Source organism: Tetrao urogallus (assembly GCF_951394365.1).
Source record: "Tetrao urogallus genome assembly, chromosome: 6".
Lineage (NCBI taxonomy): Eukaryota > Metazoa > Chordata > Aves > Galliformes > Phasianidae > Tetrao > Tetrao urogallus.
The window spans coordinates 9963337-9988232 of record NC_136819.1 but is presented as its reverse complement, the minus strand read 5'-3'; the positions used below and the strand labels follow the sequence as shown (position 1 = coordinate 9988232).

At 43.3% G+C, this 24896-nt stretch overlaps 2 protein-coding genes across 4 annotated transcripts in view; both read right to left on the bottom strand.

Annotated features, from left to right (window-relative positions):
* Positions 1-2561: 2561 nt before the first annotated feature.
* Positions 2562-5366, bottom strand: RPL27A (ribosomal protein L27a; the record flags this gene model as incomplete). The annotated part of the gene is made up of 5 exons (XM_079537329.1): positions 5354-5366; positions 5030-5093; positions 4679-4754; positions 3686-3860; positions 2562-2690 (listed from the first exon to the last, which is right to left on the bottom strand). Exons 1-5 carry the CDS (start codon positions 5354-5356, stop codon positions 2562-2564), a joined length of 447 nt encoding a protein of 148 aa, XP_079393455.1. The 5' UTR covers positions 5357-5366.
* A 2135-nt stretch (positions 5367-7501) lies between these two features.
* The window catches only part of DENND2B (DENN domain containing 2B), a gene marked incomplete at both ends in the record, with an annotated part of 85994 nt that continues 68599 nt past the window's right edge, over positions 7502-24896 (bottom strand). For all 3 annotated transcript variants that reach the window (XM_079537114.1, XM_079537115.1, XM_079537116.1), the window contains 6 exons: positions 7502-7536; positions 7940-8026; positions 8165-8404; positions 9327-9438; positions 10395-10436; positions 11394-11571. In XM_079537114.1, the coding sequence (XP_079393240.1) occupies positions 7502-7536; positions 7940-8026; positions 8165-8404; positions 9327-9438; positions 10395-10436; positions 11394-11571 (694 nt within the window). The remainder of the gene's footprint in view (positions 7537-7939; positions 8027-8164; positions 8405-9326; positions 9439-10394; positions 10437-11393; positions 11572-24896) is intronic.

Here is a 24896-nt window from a genome sequence, read left to right as displayed (position 1 = left end):
CAAAAACCAAACCAAACCTTTGCAGATTGTTGTGCAGGAAAGTGTGGTTTAAGGTTTACAAACCATGATCCCACTATCTCTCTATAGTACTTGCAGCTTTTGTAAAAAACTGAAGTAATCTGTTCTATTGATCTACTTACAAAGCTGGTATCGGGCTGAACTGTCACATGCTGTACATTTCCTGCCAGAAGCACTGAAACCATGCAATAAAAATAATTATATTCTCTGATTGCTTTTATAATTACACCTCAATATTTCAGAGCTTGCAGGTAAAGCAAATAAAGACAATCATAACTGCTCGTACCTCCATCACTTCAGCAATGCCCATTAGAAAGCTGCCTTGATAAATGCAATGCAACTTCTGTCGAGCTTCTTAGAAATCTCATAAAGCGCACTTTGCAGTGATCAAATTTCACCAGTCAAGACGAACACACATCAGATTATAGACCAAATTGGAACTTTCTGCAAGCAGGACATTTCCTTTGCCAACCTAAGCTCCTCAAGATGAGTACTTTGCAGATCGTGTACCACCCTTGATTCTCAAATGTACAGAGATGTCAGATACAGCCTGCAATGAGAAACTTTGGCAAGTTGCATCCAAGAAGGAAAAGCAAGCAGTCTCATCTCCTTTGGAAGCACCCCTCTGGCTGATTGAACCCTCTGGTGGGGCCAGAGCCCTACATGACTGCTCACTGCCTTGGCGTGGTGGCCTTGCTGCCAGCAGTACAAACTTGCAGCTGTCTCCAGATCTCCCCATCACAGAAGAGCAGCAGCTCTAATCTTAGGGACAAACATCCCCTTGGGGGGAGTCCAGCTCAAGCAAGATTCCAATGGAAATGGTTAGCAGAAAGACCTTCTTCTTTAATGAAACAAAATTATAGCCGTCTCAGAAGTCCACAAATAGTTTTGTTTGGTTTTTTTTAAAATCTTTTTAAAAGAATTGCATCCTGAAACCATAATTATTCAAACTACTTTAAAAAAGTAGTTTCGTACCCAAGACCCAGTACTAAGAAAAGGTAGATATCCATCAACTTTACTGAATGCACTTCAACAAATTCAAACCCATCACTAAAACATAGTTGTAGCATCAAAACAACTGGTCTGTTTAGAAATGAATTGTGGTGACTGTACCTGTAGTTTAAGTAATAGATGGTACAAAAGCAATTATTACAGGATAGAATCACAAAACGATTTGAGTTGGGAGGGACCCTTAAAGGCCATCCAGTCCAACTACCCAGCAATGAGCAGGGACATCTGCAGCTCAATTAGGTGCCCAGAGCCCCTCCAGCCTGACCTTGAATGTCTCCAGATATGGGGCATCCATCACATCTGGCACGTGATGCATCACATCATCTTTCAGAGACAAATGCCATTAGGGCAGCACAGCTTTTTGGCTTGCGCCACCTTCATTTCTTGCAAATACCATTGCTAAGATGACAAACCAGATCCTACAGAAATATGCAACGTCTGCAATAGGAATTTGAGGTCTTAGACTACCGCAGTTTAGGCAAAGAAACCACAGCCCAGAGCCAAAGCACAAATGCAGAGAATCACTGCAAACACAAAACCAAATACTGGGATATGTTGCACCACCACGAAGACCAGACAAGCAGCTGAATGAGTAGAAGCACGTTCCATACTCCTTTAGTTTATGTTTTAGTTTTTCCTAACAGGAGAAATTAAGTACAAGCATTTTGGAAGGATGGAGGACGACGGTGAGAAACAATTTCCTGCTGAGTCAGGAATGCAAACCAACAGTCAGGCAGCTACATTACCAGTGGCCCATGGGAGACATCATGTCCAGCATCAGAGGCTGCAAATGAAGTATCTGCGTGTGAGGGAGCCGGGGGAAGCAGCTGGCAGCAATCTCACCTGCAAGGCAAAGGGCCTGGCTTTCGGGCCATCAGCCTAAATGAGGGAGAACAAGTTTTTTCCTTGCCACTCAGCACATAAGGACTCAAATTCCAAACATCTGATGACCTTCCACAGAAATACAAGGTGAGAATTTAGTCACATTCATGAAATCAGGTGGTAAAAGCAGTAAAGTTGCAATTTACTCAGGCCTCTTGTATTCCAAACTTTCCCCAGATATTCTGGACTATATGGGAGATACATCTGAGGAATAAGCTCTAGGATAATCGGGCTGCAAAACCAGCCTAAGCCTCAACAAGGACCAAGCCTGATAGCCATACACCCTGAGGTACCATGGCCCCAAGCTTGTGCCCAACAGCTGCCCAACCCTGAGGGAGAGTGGGTTGTGATACCTCCTTAATGCATGGGAAGTCTGGCTATAAGAAAAGCCAGTATACACTGCTACTTTGTGAAGGTACCATAGGAGGTACTTCTTCAAGTGCCAAATGCTGGCACTGTGACCAGGCAGTTTCAAATCACCCTAAGCATCTGCCAAACCACTACACAATACAGCCAGAAATAACTACAAGGATAAGACTTAATGTGAACGGCATAGGACAAGACAAAAAAGAAAAAGTCAGAAAATTCTATAAATCAACACATTTTACACATTGGTCTTTATTCAGAAAGTTTGAATAAAACTAAGGCCTTTATGCCACAAGCACACAGGCACCACCAACTTCTTTGATTTTCTCCTCTGCTCTTCTACTGAAGAACTTTGCTTTCACAATTACAGGCTGCTTGGGCAGCTTGCCCTTGCCCAGGACTTTGTAGTAACCCTAGAAAGATTAAAGAAAAACAACAAAAAAGACAACATTTAGTGTTTGCAACCAACTTCCAGGCTCTTCCATTCTGTCTTTTAGCACACATCAATAAAGACCAGAACTATGATCATCACTGCGACCTAAATTCCTCATCCATCTCTTAAGTTGGTAAAATATATCCTGCATGAGCTACTGCAGTTGTGTTTGTTCAGAGAAGTAGAAACTATGAGGTGGTTAGGCTTTTTCAGTAATCTAGAACATGTGAAGCTGTTACCTTCCCAAAGCCACATACAGAACACGATACCAAGTCCTGTAAAGAAGTTACCAACTGCTTCCCACTTTTCCAAAGGACAGAGCAGCAGACTGCACTGCTACAGCTAACTACTAGCCAGTTACATCTGGCCCACGCTCTTTACATCACCTCTCTGTTGGAATCCCCTCATTTCACCCCTGTCCTCTCCATTAAAAGGACAATGGTGGCACAAGGCCGATCAGTAATACAGCCTTTCAAGTCATTGTTTTTTAGAAGTGGCACAACCGGCCAACAAGGAGGCTTCTCAGATGCAGAGCATACCTACTTGATAAGGTAGTTACTGTCACTGATTTGGTGGCTGACCGAGATATGAGGTATCGCAGCCAGTGAATGAGGATCAGAAGTTTATGTCTGAGAACGATAGCACACCAGAACAACAGAACATGTAAAGATGTGACTCTATTCTCAGTATTAGAAATGGCTTTCTGTAAGTGAGAGCAGCACTGTGATGTTTTCACATGTGCTTCTGGTAATTAAACAACCTACCACTTTTCAAAAAAAGAGAAGTCATTTTTACATTAACAACATAAACACCAGTTTATCTACTGATATGCTAAGATACACAATTATGTTCCAGGTTTACAAATATTCAGGCACTGCAATTTATTTGCAGTTTACCATTTTAGCCTGAAACACAAAGCTAAGTAACACGTTAAATGAGCAGGAACTGCAGTCCTGAATTTGAGCAGAAACTTACTGAGCGCACAACATCAATGACTGGGGCCAGTCCAGCCTGGTTTTTTGCATAATTGAGTCTTGTCTGTTCAGTTACAAGGGTCCATAGTTTATCCAAATTGACAGTTGGACAGAACTTTTGGTTTCTCTTCAAGTGATAGTGCCTCATACCCACTTTTCCGAAGTAGCCAGGGTGACTGTGAAAGAAAATACGTTTCTTGTTAAATCACATTTTTAATTCATCCTTAATCGGTAGGATTTTAACACTGAAACAAGGATCTTAACTTGCTCAGAGTAATCAAAAAAATTAAAAAAATTATTTCACTTTTGCATTATACATGTAGTATTCAACTGTAATAATCACTGCTACCCAAGCCACAAAAAAAAAAAAAACTTTTCATTGCCTCTTCTCCCTTGAACTTACAATTTAATCCTCCTCATGGTAAGTCTGGCCCAAATCTGTATTTCCATTGCAAAATCAAGTCAGTGAATTCATGCAAGACTGCACTGCATGAGGAGCTCCAGAGCTCCTGTCACTAATCTGGTGACTGACTGAGACAGGAATGCTCACAGCCAGTGAATATAGATTAGTGGTTACTTTTCGAGTACTCTAGCACATAAGGACAACAGGCACTGTCCAGACGTGACTCTAGTCTCGACATACAGTCAACAACCCTCACTCCCTACAGTAGGCAGCTAAAGAGCAGTTCTAATTTATGTAACGTTTCTAATTCATGTAACAATTCATGTGTGCATCTGTTAGCTGGACACCATTCTAACCAGCAAGTTTGGTCAAATTCACCGAGTTCTGCAAGATGACTAATTTAAGAAAGGCCTTTGATTTTAGATAAAATGAGGACATGAATTGATGGCAGCTGTGAAGCCACGCTTTATATTAGAAAAAAAAAGATACAAGGGATTGTAAGTTCATTCAGCGGTTCACATATAAAATATAGTTGTTTCTACTTCAGAAATGGGCATTTTTTGCTAGTACAAACTTAAAATGCTAGCTTACTATTTATCAAAATTGATCCTGTGATGGTGCATACCACCAGCATTACCACGGCCTCCAGGATGCTTCCTGTGTTTGCCTGAAAAGAAAAATTGAACCTGTTACACCAAGAATATATAATGCTTTAACTTCAGACCACAATTAAATGCCTACTTCAGCTAATTACTCTGATGTCTGCAGTCTTACTCTGTCCTCTGCACACACAAGAACAGGCACTGCATGTTTAACATGCCGCCGAGCCCCGTTCTCAGGCTCTACGTCCCCACATACACGCACAACCCGGTACCCGGCGACGCTCTCCCGCAGGACAGCCCCGCTCCCTCGGTCCCTCGCCCGCACGGCACCCCCACTCACCGATACGGCCGTGCCCGTGGCTGACGTGTCCCCTCAGCTTCCTGGTCTTCCGCAGTCTGGAAGGCTGTGAAGGAGCGACAGCGGCGGTGAGCAGCACGGCCGCGATCGGAACGAGACGGCCCCACCCGCTCAGGCGCCATGGAGGCCCGGGCCCGCCGGCGGGAGGCCCGAACAGCCTCACCTCGCCGCCCTCCCCATTTCATCCCATCCCGTCCCACACCATCCCGAACAGGCCACGGACAAGGAGAAGCCCCGCTCACCCCACCCCCTTCCCGGCCACATCCCTCAGCGACGGGAGGCGAGAAGCAGCCCGGCTGCACCCACCATCTTGTCAGCGTGCGCGCCAGCAGAGAAAGAGCGCCGCGCTCGCGAGACCTGGGGAAGGCACGGCCGGGAGAAGACAGCTCTCGCGAGACTGTGCAGAGGCTCTCGCGAGACTGTGCAGAGGCTCTCGCAGCCAGCGTGGAGTCTCGCGAGATCGGCGACGGCGGCGCTTGTTGGATCCCGCGCAGAAATGGGCGGTAGCTCCGCCCTGTGTGGGGGTACTCGTGGAGGCATGTTCCCGAGGACGCGAATGGGTAGCGCTTATATTTCCGTTGAACTTGATATTTTACATTGAACGTTTATTTGATGTACACTTTCAAAGTACTGACTCATAGAGTAGCAGAACCATAGAATAGCCTGGGTTAAAAAGGACAATAATGATCATTGGGTTTCAACCCCCTGCTATGTGCAGGGTCGCCAACCAGCAGACCAGGCTGCCCAGAGCCACATCCAGCCTGGCCTTGAATGCCTCCAGGGATGGGGCATCCACAACTTCCTTGGGCAGCCTGTTTCAGTGCGTCACCACCCTCTGAGTGAAAAACTTCCTCCTCATATCTAACCTAAATCTCCCCTGTTTCCATTTAAAACTGTTCCCCCTTGTCCCATTGCTATCATTGATACATGTTTGAGTGTGAGGGAGGCAAGGAAAAAAAGGAAATGACTTCACCTTTTCAATGAATAAACCCTCGCTTTTGCTCTATGAGGCTGATAGCAAACCAGAACCACTGTCAGGTTTGGAATTGCGCGAGCCTCAACGCCGTAAGAGAGAAATGACACTGCAAATGAAGAAAAATACAGTGCTTTTTTCATCCTTCAATGCTCTAACTGCAGTGGACACCAAAGAGCAGCAGGCTGTATGGAAGGCAGCTGATAGCTCATCAGAAATTCAAGCAACTCTCCCCCCACACACACCAGCTGTTCTTATTCTGCTCAGGTCACTGAACCGAGGCAGTGCCAAAGCAATTTGAAAATACTACCGTGTAATTGTGGATTCACAGAATCACGGAAGTTGGAAGGAACACTAAGATCAACCCAGCCAGCAGTGCACCCCCACCATGCTCACTCACCACAGCCCTCTGTGTCGCATCTCTATGGCTCTGGAGCACCTCCAGGGATGGCAACCCTGATTCTAGGAAGTCTAGGAGCAGTATGATACATACAAAGACAGAAAGGGATTTGCTACTGACCCACTTGAAAAAAAATGTTTAAAGAGATGCTTCTGCTAGAATAAAATTAACACCTTAGTAATATAAAATGCCTTAGCTCTGGCTAAAAACATTAAGTAGAATTAAAAACACTTTATGTCACAAAATAGCAAACTTACTGAGAGACAAATTTGTAACAACCATTTTGTATTTTAACTGCAAATTCACATTCACAAGTTCCTCTGGTTCGGTACCCACTCAGCATCAGAAGTACACAAAGACTGTAAAACAGGTATATTTACACGGTTTATTGGGAACCATACTTACATACATGAGGAAAGGACATACTGTACCTACACGTTGCAGCTTGCATGTCAAAAAATGGAGCTCTCCTCACAGTTAGCAGTCTTAGTGCAGAATGGATTACAAGGAGTTTACTGACCAGCGTTCAAACCAAGTGGAAGCTTTGTATTGTGAACCAAGTACCTTATTATCAATTTACTTTCTTACTTTGTTTTTAAAATTTATGAGAAAGAAAAGTAGGAAAAAAAACAATACCAACTCTGCCACACAAAGCCAGCCCTCGCACACACAACCTCTGCCATGGACCCATGGGTCCATTTGTTACCGCAGTACTCAGGCATCAGTGCAGTTCTCACAAACATCCCCTGAAATCAGTGGTTCTGCTGAGAGCTGCATGCAGTCAGCTACTCATCTTTGCACCAAGCGTAACTCAACTCATACTAGGAAAGCACCTGTTATTCTCAGGAATATACAAATATTTACCACAGTTTTCTTTGCTCATTACAAAATCAGTTACAAAAGCTTACAGCACAGTATTTACAAATCCCATCCAAATACACGGATGCTCTGTAACAGCACGGGCAATCACTCAAAGCTGCAGTCAGCTTTTTTCATTCTCCCACATCAAGGTCTGCAGCTGCAGGTGTCCCAAGCACAGTGTCATACGTAGTCTTTGGGTTGGTGGTTCAGCAGAAAGGGATCAGTTTTTCTTGTGAAGGAACTTCATTTTGTTTCCTAAAGAAAATGCACCACCAGTCACTTTTTCACATACTGGAAAAGACAACTGCAATCAAAAGTTACTGAACGAATGGGTTAATTTGCAGTGCAATTGTTTAACACCAGGAGGGAGAGCCAACTAACAAAATGCTTAGTAGTCAACTTTTTTTTTTTCTTCAATTATGTTTGGAAATGAAACATTTGGAATTGGAAATGAAGTGAAACCGTTTCACAAAGACCATAATGAACTCTGATTTTAAGTATGTTTTCATTGTATTCTTTTGATGTTTCCCATCCCGTACCTAAACCTCTGCTTCATTATCTGATTTCATCTCAAAGATTTTATATATTTTTTAAAATAAAATAGCACAGAAACCACGTGAAAATTAATTCTAGAAATACTTCTATACAGTTTGCTCACCAAGGCCTCGCAGAAACTTGTTCACTCCACTTTGTTCAGTGTCTGGAAGCTCCTCCAAATACTGTTCAACCCTCTGCTCAAAGAGACCTACGGAAGAGGGGAGAAAACTGAGCCGGAAAGCGCTGTGCCGACAGAGATCCCGCCGTCCCCTTCCTCTGATGCTGCTTCCTCTCGCCGCCCCTCGGCTCTGCCCCCTCCGCAGCACAAAGCCATCCGCACCCTTACCTTTCGCCCTGCATTTTCTCAGTTCTCTGTCCTGAATGAAACCAGCGAACATTTGGGATTCCATGAACACTTCCAAGAAGCGGCGGATGCTCTTGGAGGCCACGGATTTACGGAATGCCTCCCTTTGGAAGACACGCTCTCCTTTTTCATTCTGGGTTAGGAACAGGGAATAATGGCCAACTGTCTCCACAAAGAATCGGATAAAAACCTCAGACACTAATCCATTCAGGGTGTTACATTCTGCAAAATAAGGCAGCAATAAGACACCACAATCAGCTGCTGCGGCTCTCAGCACTGTCCCCATCCCGGGCTGGGCACCGTCATCTAGCAGTTTACTGATGCAATGGTGATAAGAGAAAGGACTTTTGCAGCTCCTTTGCAGCCCTGTAACTGGTGTTTTGCAACCAAGAATCAACAAGAAATACAAATCCTCAGGAGACAGCTCAGAAAATTAAAAACTTTGTGGGTGGAGCATTGAAGTGATACCTCTAAGTTTAAGTATGAATAACTCTTTACTTGACGAGCTTCTGTGCAGCTCTAAGAATTAAAATGGATGCTTGGAGTAATAAGCTTGTACACTGAATTTAAAGTATATGTTGTAGAATTTACGCTTTCACCACTACTGGTGTACATATGCCTTTACATATCTAAAGCAAAGATGAGTAGAAACAAATTTTAGAAGCTGAATAGAGTCCTCCCTCATACCTGTTAACCACAGGTGGTTACATTCACCCTGGGTTCTTTTTATAATTGCTGGAAAGAAATGTGAATCTTCCAAGGCAATTCAGCCCCTCCAGCACTGAAACCACTTTCTGAGGTACCTGCTGCTCTCCCTGAAGATAGCAAGAGCCCACAGGAGACTCACCTCTCAGCACAGATAGTTATTCTGGATTGAATCAGAGCCAAGTTAAGTACAACCTCTGTTTGATTAAAGGCTTAAAACTACTCGTGGAAGTATGTTTCACTTACAAAGCTATCAAAGTAGAATGCTGACAATGTATTGCTATGTGCTGATGCTATCAGTCCTATTCCTTGTGCATTCAGAGACACTCTTTGATACTGCAAATTGTATCTGAGTACTGGAGTCCGCTCTTTCTTTCTCCTGGGTTGAAACTAAGAATAGTACCTACGTGGCTGTTTATGAGTTTCCAAATGAGCTTACCATCATCTGAATCACTATCTGAGTCCTGATTTATCAGTTCATTCTTTCTCTCTAGAGCCTGCTCCAGAGCAGCTTGCAGCTTTCTAGGTAATAGTGTGTCTTCATCATCCATCTGACAGAGGAAGAAAACATCCTTAAATCACATTCATCCTGTGCAGCAACTGCAGCAATTAATTTTGCACAGTTTAAGGTTCAGAAGAAAAGCATTTTGCATCAGCTGCTATCATGCCTGCTTAAATGAAATAATAATAAAAACCTGTGTGCAGCTATCATGTATTTCTAAACATTTCTTGTCACTCTTAATGAGATTGAAGCCAGAAAAGATAATCCGAAGAGCAAGGTAAAGATCTGTATGCTTGGAATCAGCTCTTCACATGCCAAAGAGTCCAAATAGTTGTTTCACTGAATACACATCATGCGAAGAGCAGCCACATGGACACACAGCTGCTCTAGTTGCTTTTATTTAACTTCAGTTCTCAGTAATTGCTTTTACTTATGTCCTAGCACATCTTATTTTCTGGGCTTTTGTCCCATTGCTCCCTTTGTTTATTTAATGCTTGTTCAGCAAAGGTGAGCACACACTGGAATATTTATAGGAATATTCACAGTCATATTTTCCAGGGAACCTTACAAAGAAAATTTACTCACCTTGCCTACTGGTGGATACTTCTGAAATTACCAAGTGGCACATTTCTACCTGCCTGTTCACAACCCTTCTCCCACCACACTCAGCCATTCCCCATGCTCCCTCTCTCACTCGGAGACTTCTCTTCTTTGCAATTTTTGTCCTTTTCACCTTGAACAATGAGTTTTCTTGCTTACATGATGCTATTTTTGATGGTTTTCTTTGCACTGCCAATACAGTTATTGGTTTCTTTAGCAGCTGCAATCCCTTTCGCACACCTGAAGACACTGGTGCTAATTTCAGATGAAACAGAAAATGAGCTCCTTTTTGCTAGTGTCTTGCCCACTGCATATGGGCATCTATGATTTAAAAGCAAGCAACCTAGTATGGTAAAATTAAGCAGGTTGCTAAAGTATATGGCAACATTTCAAGGTGTAATTTACCTGTCTGATGAATCGATCTGATCCCAGGTTAACCATCAGAGCCTGAAGAAAGAAAACATGATGGCAAAATATATCTTAAGAGATAGAAAACATTCATTTAGTCTGCTTTCTAATGGAGAAGGATTGTCTGAACAATCCCAAGCCTCATCACAGATCAAATTCCTACTGTGAAAACAGTCATAAAGGAGGTTACAAAAGAGGAAGATGAAGTTCCTTCTGTAGAACTAAAGTCAGATTTAAAATAGATCTGTAAATATGTGCAAAAATTAACATAGTTGGGCAGATTTTGTTTGTTTTACACCTTAGCATGTTATTAATTTTTGCTAATGAGTGATTGAAAAGTATCTCAGGGAGTGGGTTAAAGAAAATGGTGCTGTCTGAGAACGGGGCTTCTGGAGGGCAAGGGTGTGACATGCCAATGCTAATGGAGCAGTGAAGCTGTGAGAAGGAGCTGGGATGTGGGAGAGCAATGTTAGGACGTGGGAGGAAAACAGCAGAGATTTACAAAAGTCTGAAGCACAGAGAGCCTTGTAAATGAACACACACACACACACAAAAAAAAGGAAAATGACAGGAAAGCAGTAGGAGTAAGAAAAGAAAGAAGTGTGTGGCCTTGAGGATTTTGGTGGTGTTTTACCAGAACAGCTGATGAAGTGCAACTCTCATTTGATTTCCAATACAGTGTTAGCAAAGTCTTAAAAGTTACCTTCCCACCAATAAAAAAAACCAAAACCTTAAAGGTTTTATTTTCTCTTCTGCCTATGGCTGCATGCACAACTGCCATTAGCATTAGCCAGTGTCACAGCAGCTTGCATTTCGTGATCTTGTTGTGGCAGGTACAACACAAACATAAGAAATCAGAATATTGGCTCTGTACTTAATTGTTGCCCCAGTCAACATTCACTTCTTTCTGTCCTCAGGACCAAGGAGCAAGCAGCAGGCTCTCTCCAGGCCAGGCCAGCTTTAGCCCTGGCAAATAATTCTGGTGCCAGCTCTTACCTCCTCCACAGGCAGCTCCTTCAGCTTGGGCAGAGAGCTGGAAAGCAGGCCCACCAGGAAGGGCGTAGGGCAACACACGATGTCAATCATGGACGAGGGCAGAACGGGGATGAAGGTGTGCTGCCAGGAGAAAGGGTACAGCAGGGCCACCACGGCGTGTGAGCAGCTTGAAAGGGTGCTGAGGAGAGAGGATGTTTTCATGTCAAGCACTGACAAACAAACAAGAGACAGCGAAAGGAAAACATAAAAATTGAAAATGCTAAAGAAAAACGACTACATCAGATAAAAACAAGATAAACAAACAAAGCAAAACCAAACCAACTAACCACACAATAATAATATATTTTGATGGACGTCAGACCAACTGTCATGATACTGGTATTATCCCTGTTCAGAAAAGTGCTCTGAAATACCCATGAAGTTGAGGCTTCATATCATTCGTGGAAAATTTACATCATACACCATCCCTCCACTACTGAACCCGATTCCCTTTTACAGTCACATGGTTTCCAAACATTAAAAATAAAGGAGCCTCATTACTGCGCCAGTTTGAGCAGCAGGGGAATAGAGGCATGCTTTCTGTTACACAGCTTTGATTTTGGGCTGCATTACAGCATCTCCTTCTTGCAGGCAGTGGATGACAGAAATTTGGACTGTTACCCAGCCCAGCATGACCGAGCTAATTTTCTCACAGTGCAAACTTCTGCTGTGCTTAATGTAGCCACAAAGAACTATAAATAACTAATAACTTCAGAGCTGTTATTGCTTGAGAATGCTGAGGGGAAACGTCAATTTCTTCACTGCAAGTCTTACTGGAAACTTTAGGGGGCATCAGACTTCCACTGGAATAGCTGTCAGAAGCACTTCTGGTTATAGATTGTGCCAGGGCCAGAAGAAAGGTTTTGCCTGTTTGTTCCTGTCAGTGATTAACTTTTGAAGATTGCTGAAGGGGAAAAGTGAGAATAAGAAGAGAAAGAGAGAAGTTTGGGGAGCAGTAAATGCATGCCTTTTTAGCCTGTTGTTTGCTGGTTTGTTTAATTTATTTGATACTTAATTAAAGATCTGTCAATTACAGCGTGTTTTCATAACTTATGTAGTCTGAAACAGGTCCTGCACATATGAGGGAGGTTGAAACTAGACGATCATTAGGGGCCTTTTCAATCCAGGCCATTCTATGATTCTATGAAAAATCAGAAAGTTAGAGAAATACATCATTTTAGAGCATGCAGGGTTCTGCCATTGACTCATGCTTTGGTCCTACGAGTGTGGGTGATAGCAAATGTAATGCTGTTCTTCAGAAGAGCTGTGGGGCACAGTGCAGGCCCCCAGCATGATTCTCAAACTGGTTTTAATGATGCTGTCGCACTTTTAACTGCATCCAATTCGGTCTTCTTACACGACTGACTAAAAAAAGAGCCCCGTCGAGCTAAAAGCAGGAAGACAAACATTCTTCTAACATTCGGTTAATATTTTTCTCCGTTCTATAGAATGCCCTTTTGTAACTTGCTGCTTTACACGCAGTGCCGTGACGTAAATCAGCCCCTGCATCCTCTCTGAGCGCCATTCCCACGCCAGGGGAGGACACTGGGTTCTCCTTCAGAGCTCTCCCAGGGGGCGGATGGGGCCAGGAGCAGCTGAGCACAGCACGTGGCAGCACCCTGCTCCATGGCATCCTGCTGCCCTTGTCAGCTCCTCCTGTGCCTGGTAGGGCTCTGCACATCCGTTTGGCAAAATTCAGTCCCAGAAAATGGTTTCCTGTGAGACATCTCAGGCAGGAAACACTCACTGTGAGCCCCAAACCCCCAGAAGAGCATACTCCTGTCCCTTGTGCTGAGACTGGGAGGCCTGAAAGACGCATGGAACCAAATTTTTACGTGTACAAAGCATCTGTGTACATCTGTGTACATTCTTACGTGTACAAAGCATCCTTCCACAGCTTGAAGGAGTCCCCATTAGAAAGGGTACACACCTCCCACTTCAGTGTGAGGTTTTAACATTCTGTAAGGTCACTTTCAGAAATGACAGCCATAAGGGAACTTTAAAACTCTGCCATACAGTTCCAATTCTCTCAAAAGTATATTCAGTAAATGAAAATAACAATAAAGCCCTAACCTGGAAACAAGTCCACTCCACTTTTTCCTTTCTAGCTGTGCAACACATACACTGCTCCAGGTGTTCTTGTTGATGAGAAACATGAAGTAAATAAGATGGTTTATTTTCTCCAAGGTATGTGAAGCACACAAAGTAAAGCAACAGAATGGTCACAGAATATTTTCATAATATTCTCATTTTTAATAGACCAAGGCAGTTTTGATGAAGATGAAAGTACTGACATGATGTCATACAGTGTTATTAATGCATGAGTCTATCAGTAATGATAGGAAACTAGTGACATTTTTCCATTACAACTTTGGAACCGGATGAATCTTTTCAGACATGGAACGGCTATGTCATCATCAAAGCAGCTACTGAAGAACTGATGTGATAACACTGCATCTTCCCCACTCAAAGTTGACTTCTCCTTTTCTGTGGTACATTGCTTTACAAATCATTTTCCTGTGGTGGCACACAGAAGTTTTCCCTGTTGCATACTTGGACGTGGAGACCCACTCAGACCAAGAGCTGAGGTACACGTGTTTTCAGACATGGCCATGACTCAGCTGAACTGTGGGGACTGCTGCTGGACATGGTTAGCACCCATGTCAAAAGCAACTTGACTCAACTTTGACCACTAATAGAATAAAGGTAATTAACTTCCAGTTCAGTTCAACAAATATCCCCAAATCCAGGCTATTTTAAAAAGTAATCATCAGTGTATTACTATAGAATAATCATCATATTCTCAGAAACACAGCTGCTGTTGAACAGCAAACAGATGCTGTGCTGATGCTGCAGGGAGCACTGCCAGTGCCACTGCCAGTTCTGCATGTACCTGCTTCAAAAGACCAGAGATCATCAACTCTCACAAAATATTGAAGTCATATTCAGTTACACATACTACTCACACTGGAAATATTCCACACGTACACTTGACAACTCTTTTTCCTCTGTTTTAACAGCTGAAGACTGTATTCCCTCTTACTCCTCCATCCACCTCCTGCAGTTCCTCAGAGACCTGAGGGAGCCTTACACCCTAAGCACCTCCTAAGTCCATGACTGCAGTGCCTCCGTTTGCTGGACCAGACTCTGCTACCCCTGTGCACCTCCAAAAGCTTTGGCACTTGCACTTACGAAAGGCATGAGAGAAGACCCCTGTGTCCTCCTCTTCCTCCCCCCTGGGACAAGCAAGCTACTGTACCAGAAGCAGAGGGGAGACCATCCCTTCCACGTGAGGCCAAGTCACACAGCAGCTCCATTTCACAGCGCTGGACCAGCTCTAAGCAGATACTCTGAACCATGCACCAGTTTGGCCCCTCCATTTCTTCAAATGGAGAAATGAATATAAAAATGTAAATTCACAAATAAGTCTTTCTACTGCTTGTGTTTACTTGTCTACAACCTTTTCGTGATTCTCATTTCTTCCTGCTGCCTTAATTATGTTAGTCTGTCCTTAGTTGCTGAACTCTTTCATCTGCTATTGTAGCATGTTCATAATCCAACCCACGGCTGGCCGAGTTCCCTTCCTGATCCACATCCTCCATCTGCCTGGGAGAGCTTCCTCCCTTCTATGATTGGAGCCTGGAGGCCTTGTCCTCCTCAGGTGCAACACCTCAACACAGGTGGGTGTTGCACACCCATGTGTCTCGTGGCAGGTCATGGCAATGCTTTTCTGTGGTATCTCCTGTCCTTGTGCCATTGGTGAACTCCATGCAAAACTATCCATCTGACACTTCCCTCCTGGACCCCTCAACACCTCCCCAGACTTTGGTTTAACTTCAGTCTCTGAGAGAGGGCAACATCTGCAACAACTCTGCAATGGTCTGAGAGGTTTGTGGAGAACTCTGTAAAGAGTTCTGGGAAAAGACCACAAGGCCAAGAATTTGGCCAGCCTCCTTCACCACACAGTATGCAGAGGCAGGGGGGAAGGACAAAGCAAAAAGCTAGAAAGGCATCACATAAAGAGAACATGGCAGTGACAATTGTAGCAGATTGCTGCAGTTTGGATGAGATATGAGCTGTGGAATTCCTTCGCTGGGCAGGCAGCCTTGGGAGCAGAACTGCACTGCACCAGATGCAATGCACAGCTAAACGCTGGAAAAGGAACAGTTTCTCTCAGTGGATAGGACTAAACAACAGCAGCAGTTTCACTCAGGGGGATAAGCCTAAGAAATAGCATCAGAGGCAAGGCATAAATCAAAATATATCAGTATCATGAGGGATAGAGTCCATATTGCAGCATTTTTGCTGACATCTCCCCTTGCAGCATTCCTGCTTTTAAAGGAAGCCCTTGAAGATCTCTGGGCTGCCTGAAGAGCTGGGTGATGATAGGGAGATGTTGCTGCTTTCTTTCTGATCCCCAGCATGGCTGCTCTGCTCCAGTACAACCCTTGGTCCCCAGAACCCTTGTTCTGCAGCTGCATGTACTCAGAGCCCCCCCAGTCTGTGGCTTGTGCTTCAGTCCCAGAGTTGTGTTTGAGGTTCTGTGCTTCAGCAACCCACCGCCTGCCCACCAAATAGGCCAGGCAAGGACACATTTCAGGAGAATTCAAGAACAAGTCACTGATACAGCAGTGCAGAACATTTAGTTTTCTAACCTGTGTGAAATAGGCACGCTACATATGCAAAATTATTACTGCTTGACTCTCATTTACCCATTTATCATTTATCCTAGCTGTTTAAAAGATGGGAAAGGAGCTGGATTTCCCCTTTTCTGACACAAGCCAAATGAAGTGTTTTTTGCAGCTTTTTTAGCTAGATCTGCCCCATTAACATTTCAAAACAAAATCGTGTGCTGTAGCTACAGAAGAGAATGTGGTGATGGAGCAATCTGGCTGTGCGGCTGTGGCCGTGAAAAAATGCCCCGAGTCAGGACTGGATATGTGTAAACAGGCACAGTGAACAAAAGCTTCATTCAGAGGCACAGCATCAGATGCAGGGGGAGCTGGGGGGGCATGACAGAAGATGATTGCAGGAAGTGCATGGGACAACCTTCTGGACAGGAAAGCAAGAAATACCTTTGTGCTTGTAACTCAATACTAAAGCCAAGCTGAAATAGAAATGTTTGAGAAATGAAGCTGTCACAGGTAACCCACTGCTTATTAGAGATTAAAGGATGCCCCTACGTGTACATGCGTAAGGCCTGCAATTACTGAGGGCCCAGGAGATCTGTCTGTTTGTAGCTCTGCTTTCTTCTGATTGCCACTATGCATGTGATCAGGATTCAAAATTTAACTTGTTGTCACTGACATTTTTAACCATCTGCCTCTGGATAACACCTTGTTTTCCCACTTCATGCAGAGTGATACAGAACCATGAAATAACTGAGGTGGGAAGGGACCTCAGGAGGACAACTGGATCCAACCCACAGGCCTGATGTTAGGTCAGGTGGTCCAGGAACAAAGCCAGATCAAAAAGGCCATTATTTCACTATGTAAAATGTGCTTTTGTGAAATGATTCTCATTTACCCAATCCAAGTTGCGATGAACTTTTATGTGAAAAGGTTGCATGCTTTGGTGGCAAGAGCTTGGAGGCTGACAGGAGGGGATAATATGTGTGCCAAGGACTGTGCTACTGAACTGTAAACACAAGGACATTCTGCCATATTAGAAGCCATCCTAGAATAAATTTTTCTGCATACTTAAAAGAGACTTTTCTAGCTGCTAATTTCTTCAGAAATTGCTCAGACTAAGCAGAAGATTCCTTTCCACTGTAGCCCTGGGCTACACAAAGAAATGGGAGGCTCAGCTGATATAGGAAAAAGGAAGGGAAAGGAAGGGAAAATGAGCCTGATGGGGAGGTGAAAAGGGAAATGGACTGAGGGCAAAGAGACCAGGATTCAAAACTGAGGGATGGGACAGTGAGTTGCTGGGCTGAACGATGCAAGGAGAACAATTTAATGTGAACCTGGATACGTCGTGCACATGGGGACAAATTATCAGGCCACTGCAGAACTTGTCCCTCCCCATTGCTTCTTTGAGATGTAGGAACAGTGATGCTGCTTAATGACATCTGCCCTTCTTTTGATAATGCAGATGCTGTGAGAGGGGCTCAAACAGCATAGGGGGAGGTTGGTCTCCAGTAGGACTGAGCTTGCACAACAGAGGCTTTTCTGAGCTTGCACAACAGAAGCTGTCTCAAGATGTAGACAAAAATCAGCTATAATCCACGTGCTTACACTGCAACGACCTTGCACCATGCCCCTACACTACGCACAGCTCGCTGATAAGCAAGCACAATATCTATCAGGAAAAATTTGCCATTTGAAAAGATGAGTTTCTGCCACCACTACGATTATAGGCAGCTGTATGCAAGAGACAAAAAATTACAATCAAAACAAACATCAGAATTTGTGTTCAACTTATTGCTGCTTGAAACAAATGCAAATTAATTCTAACGCAGTAACCTACCTGAGCACTGATGGAAAAATTATTTCTAATGATTGCAGAGCAGCAGGAGTTACAGCTAGTTCATTGGCTTTCCCAACTGAAAACCAAACAGGCAAAATACTACTTTGGATTTTAATTCAACAAAGTACTTGGGGACAAGGTTCAGCCTTAATTTACCTTCACTGTACTGAAATGAAGCCTAAAATACCTTTTATTTTTCCACTTCTGTTCTCATTAGATCTGCTCACAAATACACAAGATGTGACAGTTGCTTCGAACCAAGAGTACCTGATGCTATGGAAAGAGAGCTGTGTGAATGGCTGTACAGTTGTCTCTGTCAGCAAGGAATGTTTCAGCATCTGAGATTTGAATATTTAGTGCTTGTCTAGAAGCCCTTCAGGGATAAAGGACGCTACAGAGAATCCTTCAAGCCTTTATAAGGTGCTTTAGAAGGAAGCACTGTAATTTCTGAATGAGTCAATACATCTTAATTTTAGTATATTATTAATGTATTTATTAACTTTTAATGGTTTAATTTAACTTTAGTTAAATAATTAGATTCTCCTCCAGACAGAGAATTCCACATGGTGGAACCCCCTTACAAAAGGCTCAGCCCCCATAGTGGTACATGAGGACGAGGACGTTCCTGCTGCAGCCGTGGCAGTTCTCTTGCTGTCTGACATGGCCCTGTGCCTGTGGGAAGCACTGTTCAGAGGGAATTAAGAGCAGCTCTTGTCAAGCCAGGTACAGGTGTCTGTTGCTACGTCTGACCTTTCTCTAGAATAATCAATGAGACATTTAAAATGAGATCTGTTTGCACCTATTACAAGGAAAGCTGAGTGTGTATTGCTTGTAAAAGCCAGAGTAATGTTGTGCATTGCGATTTGTTTTTTTAAAGCAAACATGTAAGAAAGAAGTAAACTAAGAGTCATGACATGAGGCTTAAAGCACACAGTTATACTGCACCTCTGATCAATATCCAATTTCCCTCCTTTGGGTGAAGGAATAGAATACACCCTCAGTAAGTTTGCAGATGACAATGATAAGTTTGAATATAAGTTTGAATGATAAGATGATAAGTTTGCACCAAGGTGGCAGGAAGTATTGATGTGCCTGAGGATAGGTAGGCCCTACAGATCGATCTGGATAGGCTGATTGATGGGCTGAGGCCAATGCTGTGAAGTTCAACAAGTCCAAGAGCCAGATCCTGCATCTTAGAGGTGATCTTAGAGGTCTTTTCCAAACTTAATGACTCTGTAATTCTATTGTTCCTTCTTTTCAGGAAATATGGACAGATGCTTTCTTGTCTTCCAAACCAAATATTTTACACGTAGCAGAAACTTGATGCAGAAGGCACTCTATGCACTCTATGCATCCTAACTGTGCATTCACCAAGTGTGAAAGAAAGTCAGGAGTTAGTGTTTCCCCTAATTTGAGTGCTGATGTATTCTGCAAGCCAGAATTCATGGAGCTGGAGTACAATTCAATGAGTACAGTTCATGGAAGAGGCTTGCTCAAAAGTTTGCATCACCTTCCATGGCCCATTTCTGGTCCCTCCACACTATGTTTTATAGAAAATTGAGCAGGCAACATCTTCATCCACAAATTCTTTTCTGACCACAACCCCTTTAGCGTAAGCTTTCAACACTCTCCTCTATTTTGTGTTACCTCATCCTACCTGTGTGGCTGCACCAGGAGCCCCACTATAAAGTACCTGAACATCTCCTGACAGCACAGCGAGAGCCCGCAAGACAGAATGGAGCAGGAAGAGTGAGAGCCCACAGCCCATTTGTTGCACAAATCAGAAGTGGGAAAATGAGCTTTAGTCAAAGCCTGAAGTCACCTGACCAAACATCATTGGAAAGGAGAGCAGGAGGAAAAGGAAAATTTTACAAGCTTATTGTACCCTTCTCGCAATATGGCACATTAATAAATGCCATCAAAGTTCACCGTGTATTAAAAATACCATTATTATATTTCCTTTCTATGGGACCTTGGAATCTTAAACAAGAGTCCCTCCCCAAGGAGCTGGTTGAGTCACCATCCCTGGATGTGTTTAAAAACCACTTGGATGCAGTGCTCAGGGACATGATTGAGCAGAGGGTTGTTAGAGTTCGGGTAGTATGGTTAGGTTGCGGTTGGACTTGATGATCTTTAAGGTCTTTTCCAACCTGAGAAATCCTATGATTCTATGATTAAGACAGACTTAGAAAGTTCATTTGGTTTCTCAGGCTCTCTCTTCCACCTGACACATTTCCTGAGAAGTTACATTAGAAATACTCTCAATGCACAGCTCTTCCACTGCCATCAGTCATCGCAGAATCAGAATGCCAGATTGGTACCTCTCCAAGTGGTACAAAATGTAAGTATCTCTTGAGAAGGAAGAACACAGTGCAAAAATTCTCTCTCAAAAGTCTTTAGAGGCAGCAATTGCTAGCTACCTTGAACCACCGATTTCACATCACATTAAACACTTTCCATTCTAGCACTTAGATGGTAAGACAAGGCACTCTGCATCTTGCAGGATTGGGCTGCATACAAACATCCTACACAAAGAAGATGATAACAAAGAAAGAAAGCAGAATACCAAGCAATTGGAGCTACATCAAGACAAATAATCACATACTTTATGAAGGGCTTAAGAGTTTTGAGACTTTTTAAGTATGCATGCTTCTATTTAGTGGTACTTCATAGTACAAGCAGACAGAAAAATCAGTCTCACAAAAGGAAAGTGATTGCAGAGAAGGCAGTGGAGAATCAGGCTGTGGAGGATGGTTCTTGATGTAAAAGATGAAGGCAGCTGCAGGTTACTGTCCCCTAAGTGAAACAGGAGTGGTCTGCAAGTTCTAAATCACAATCCAGCTCTCACTGAAGGAAATGGAAAATCTCTCTAGTTACTTATATCAGAAATTGATATTCTTGCTGTAAAATAAACTCTTCATATTGGGCATGATTACATCTGGGGTAATCATAGAAGTGATGACTCCTTTCGCTGCAGGAATTAGTGAAAGAAATTTCCCAGCTTGTGTTCAAGCATGTCAGACAGCACAATAATCCCGACCATCTTCAGAAAGCACTTGATGATTTTTGGATAAAACATCCTAGAAGAAATGACATTCACACTCCGCCTGACTTGAGATAGAAGATATACAATCTACTGCACACTCCAACAGGTTCCGCACATTGTATCTCTAAATATTTCTTCGATGAACAGTGGATAATGGGGGAAAAACTTTTGCTTGAGACAAAGAGTTGAACTTCTAGCTCAATAAAGGGCTGTGCCAGATGTGATCAAAAGAATACACTGCTGGATCTTCTCCAGCCTGTCCTAAGAAAAGGTACAGATCACATAGAGATTGGACACAGTAAACTCTTCCTCAAAAAAAAAAAAAGGTTTCTGGCAAGCATTTGCTGTCAAGTTCCCTGCACTGTTTTTTGTGGAGTTTTGTTATGATATGGGAAGTAAAAGGAAATCTTTATTACTGGGCGAAGTTCACGATCTGTTTGCTGAGCACGCTTTGCCTCTTTGTCTCAACACACATTTTTACCTTTTAACCTGCAGGCTGGCAGATTTTACAAGTTTTATGATATAGCAGCTACTGGAAAGGAGCAGCAAGCACATGAGCCTAGTAAGGCCTCACTACCATCATTAGCTTGTGAGAATTGTATCCTACTTTTATTACATAACAATAAGAATAGGGAATGAGCCTCCACATTACTAATCTGTCCAAAATTTTAGCTGCTCTTTTCCATTTGACCTCAGTACCGAGCTGAGTAATAAGTTCACTCTTACTACTAAGTAAACGTTGCCACATCTTCTATTTGAATTTGCACAACTTGAGCTACAAGATCAAAAGCATCACTAATACAGATTTTCTAGGTGGGCACTGGGAGACTGCAATCAGGCTGCCCTGTAACTGCTAAAAGTGCTGCTTCCTAGCGTGAGCTCGTGGCTTCCAAGACAACAGATTCAAATAGGAGGACAAGCCTCAGTACTCTCTGAACATACCAAGGACAGTCCTAAACCATCTCCATCCGTGAGATTAGGAAAATACCACTGTTTGTTCTGAAAGCCTTTGCACTTGTGTACAAGTACACTCTGCTCCATTTTTGCTCCTCAAAGTTAACAGAGACATGCCTGTGGGGTGACTTCCTGCAAGTATTTACATATTTATGCTTCTGATCTGAATTAGTCAGTTTTTCTGTCTGAAGCCTGACCTTTGGTCAGGTCTGAGACCTGCCTGAACTTTCCACTTCTGCTGGAATAGATTCCTCCTGGAAGTCCCAAATATTTCAGGAGCAGACACAGAGGTTTTTACCCTTAATAGCTGTTAAGTCCTCCCACCTCATAAGTGCCTAGCTTCTTCCCACAGCAGTGCCTCTTGGCTTTGTGGGGTAAATGCTGCAGAGGAGGGTTGTCTGGGGCTGTGGCCCACCAGGTGACAGACTGCTGGTCTGTGTCACACTAGGTTGCCCCATACAGCCGAAGGGATGAGAGCAAGCAGAGGGACAGAGAAACAGCAAATCTCTTCTGGGAAAGATGGAGTCATCTGCAGTCGTCCCTAAGGGAGAAAGACACTGATGTGCAGAGGCGGAAGCTGCACTGAAGTTCACTGTCACAGCTGCCATTATTGCCTTATCTTTGTTCGCTCAAGCTTCTCTTGCACATGTGTAAAATTTGTGGGCTTATTTATGGAATGCCTGAGACACTGTAAACTGACCTGGCTCACACCAGCCTGAAATGTACCCAGCCCAGCCCTGTTGCCCATTCTAGCTTCCTGCCCTTCTCCTGACCCAGCATGAGAATTCTCACTGCAACCGGGCTGAGAGGCCCAACTGGCTTGGAGAAACTGCAAAATGAATAATCCCCACTGTGCCTGAGCTGGCACAGCCTTCTGGGTGAAGGAGGGCATGGCCTGGGGCAGGAATTAACAAGGGAAGCCAGAGAGGAGACTGCCTTAGCCTGGCAGTGCTTACATAAATGCATTTTCCTTAGGGTACATTTTTGAGCTCATCTATATGATGTGGGAGCATAAAACCTGTGTCTTTCTACAGCAACTTTCCTTGAGGCTCATACTCATTCATCATTGCAAAGTAGCTGAAATATCTTGGGAAAACAAATAATGACAACAGTAAGAACTTGCTTTTTCTCCTGCAAGAGCATGGACTCTACAGATACTTTTCATAGCCTCTACAGCTTTCCACTGAAAGAAATACTTCTGGATTTCAATCCACAGCAAAAACCTCATCCAGACACTCACACTAATTTATGCACAAAAAATGAGATTATAACAAAGGGACACTGAGATGTCCAAGCCTTTCCTTTCCCTCTGTTCAGGAAGTCAGGGGAAAAGCCAACAGACCTGTTCTCACAGGCATGGATACCCTACCCAGCAGCAAACATGCCTGCAGTTTTTTCCCTGGAACAAAACTAAAACAAGCAGAGTAATGTTTTTCCTCCAGTGTTTGTGTTCTATTTATTTTCTGTTGCTACCTTTGTGCCTGCAGTAACACCAATGTCTGCTGTGCCTAGGAAGCCCCTGATTTTGCATCTGCTGCCTCACTTTGTAAACCCCAAAGGACTGCAGTAGATAAACTCTCCCTTTGCAGCTGGCAGCATCGTGGGATTATTCAAGATTGGGGTGAACAGGCAGAATACAACAGGTAGGAACATAAAAAGAGGCTTCCAGCTGGGACAGGGATTGGAAATATGGTGGGACATACATCTCAGCTGTGCTCTCAGCAGATGTTTGAGGAACTGGAGCGTTGCTTCCTTTTCTGACTTATTCTTCCAGATTTGTCTCTTACTGCCTTTATTTCTCTGTTGTCTTCCTGACAGTTCACAGAAAGCAACATACTGAAAGGCCACTGGCAGATTCAGACAAATTTTTGAGGGTGAGCGAATAGTTGCAGGGGTTTATTCACTCAGTTTCAAGTAGAAAAAAAAATGCACAAGCAACCTATTGAGGAAAACAAATCAACAAACCCAACTATCTGCACACATGCACAACTAACCAAGGCTAACTCACAGGCTTGTCATTCAAACCTTACTGTTTCCTTATTTCTGGTAGCATCACTTTCTGTATTGAAAGATGGCAACCTCTTCTCAGTAAGGAGTAAGGACTCCAAGTTTTCACACTCTGGGCAGCACAAGAACCATAAATAACAAGTTACTGAATGAGTCTCACTTCACTAGGCATGACTTTCTGAAACCTGTATAATGTGTGAAGTCATTTATTGCTTGGAGACCTGTTAACTAGGCAGCCATAAAAACCCATTGCATCTCATTGTTTGAAGCCTGAACTCCATCATTTCTTTCTAAGCTGCTTTTTGGGTACATGCGGAAATCAAACCCTTGTAAAATCTTTTTAATTTCCTGCTCTGGTACTTTGGGTCCACAGACCTGTAAGATATTTCACTTCTTTTTTTTTTTTTTTTTTCTTTTTTTTTTTTTCCTCCACATTACTGGTAAACTCCTTCACTTTCAGCCATGATGCCTATAAACAAAATTCATGTCAGACAAGGCAGGGGTTCCAAGATAGACAGTTATTAGCTCAGAGCCAGAGTGTTTCATTTTAGACTTCATCCCCATTTAAACCATGAAAACCTCAGTAAGTATTGAATTTAAATCCACTTCTTACTGTCGCTTTCTCTGGACCTTTGTCAAAGGACTCGTTATTAGTTTGTTTTACTCTTAGAGCCCTTGTTCTATATCAAGTATAACTGTGCACGTGCACAGAATGAGAAACAGTCTCTGTCCTGGAGCATTTAGGATCCCAGACAGACCAAACAAAAATGAGGAAAGGAAAGAAAGGGAGGACCTGTATTTCTGGCATGTGCCACACAGCAGGTGAAAGGGTTCAGAAGGAGAGCTCAGTATTCCCAAGACTTAATCTTACCTACCTTACCTACCAGGGCAGATTATGTCATACTCTTGTTAGAGGAAACAAAACAAAGTGTATAATAAGGGCTGGGTGGCTTCTGTCCCTTGCAGGAACAACCATAAGACTTTGTAAG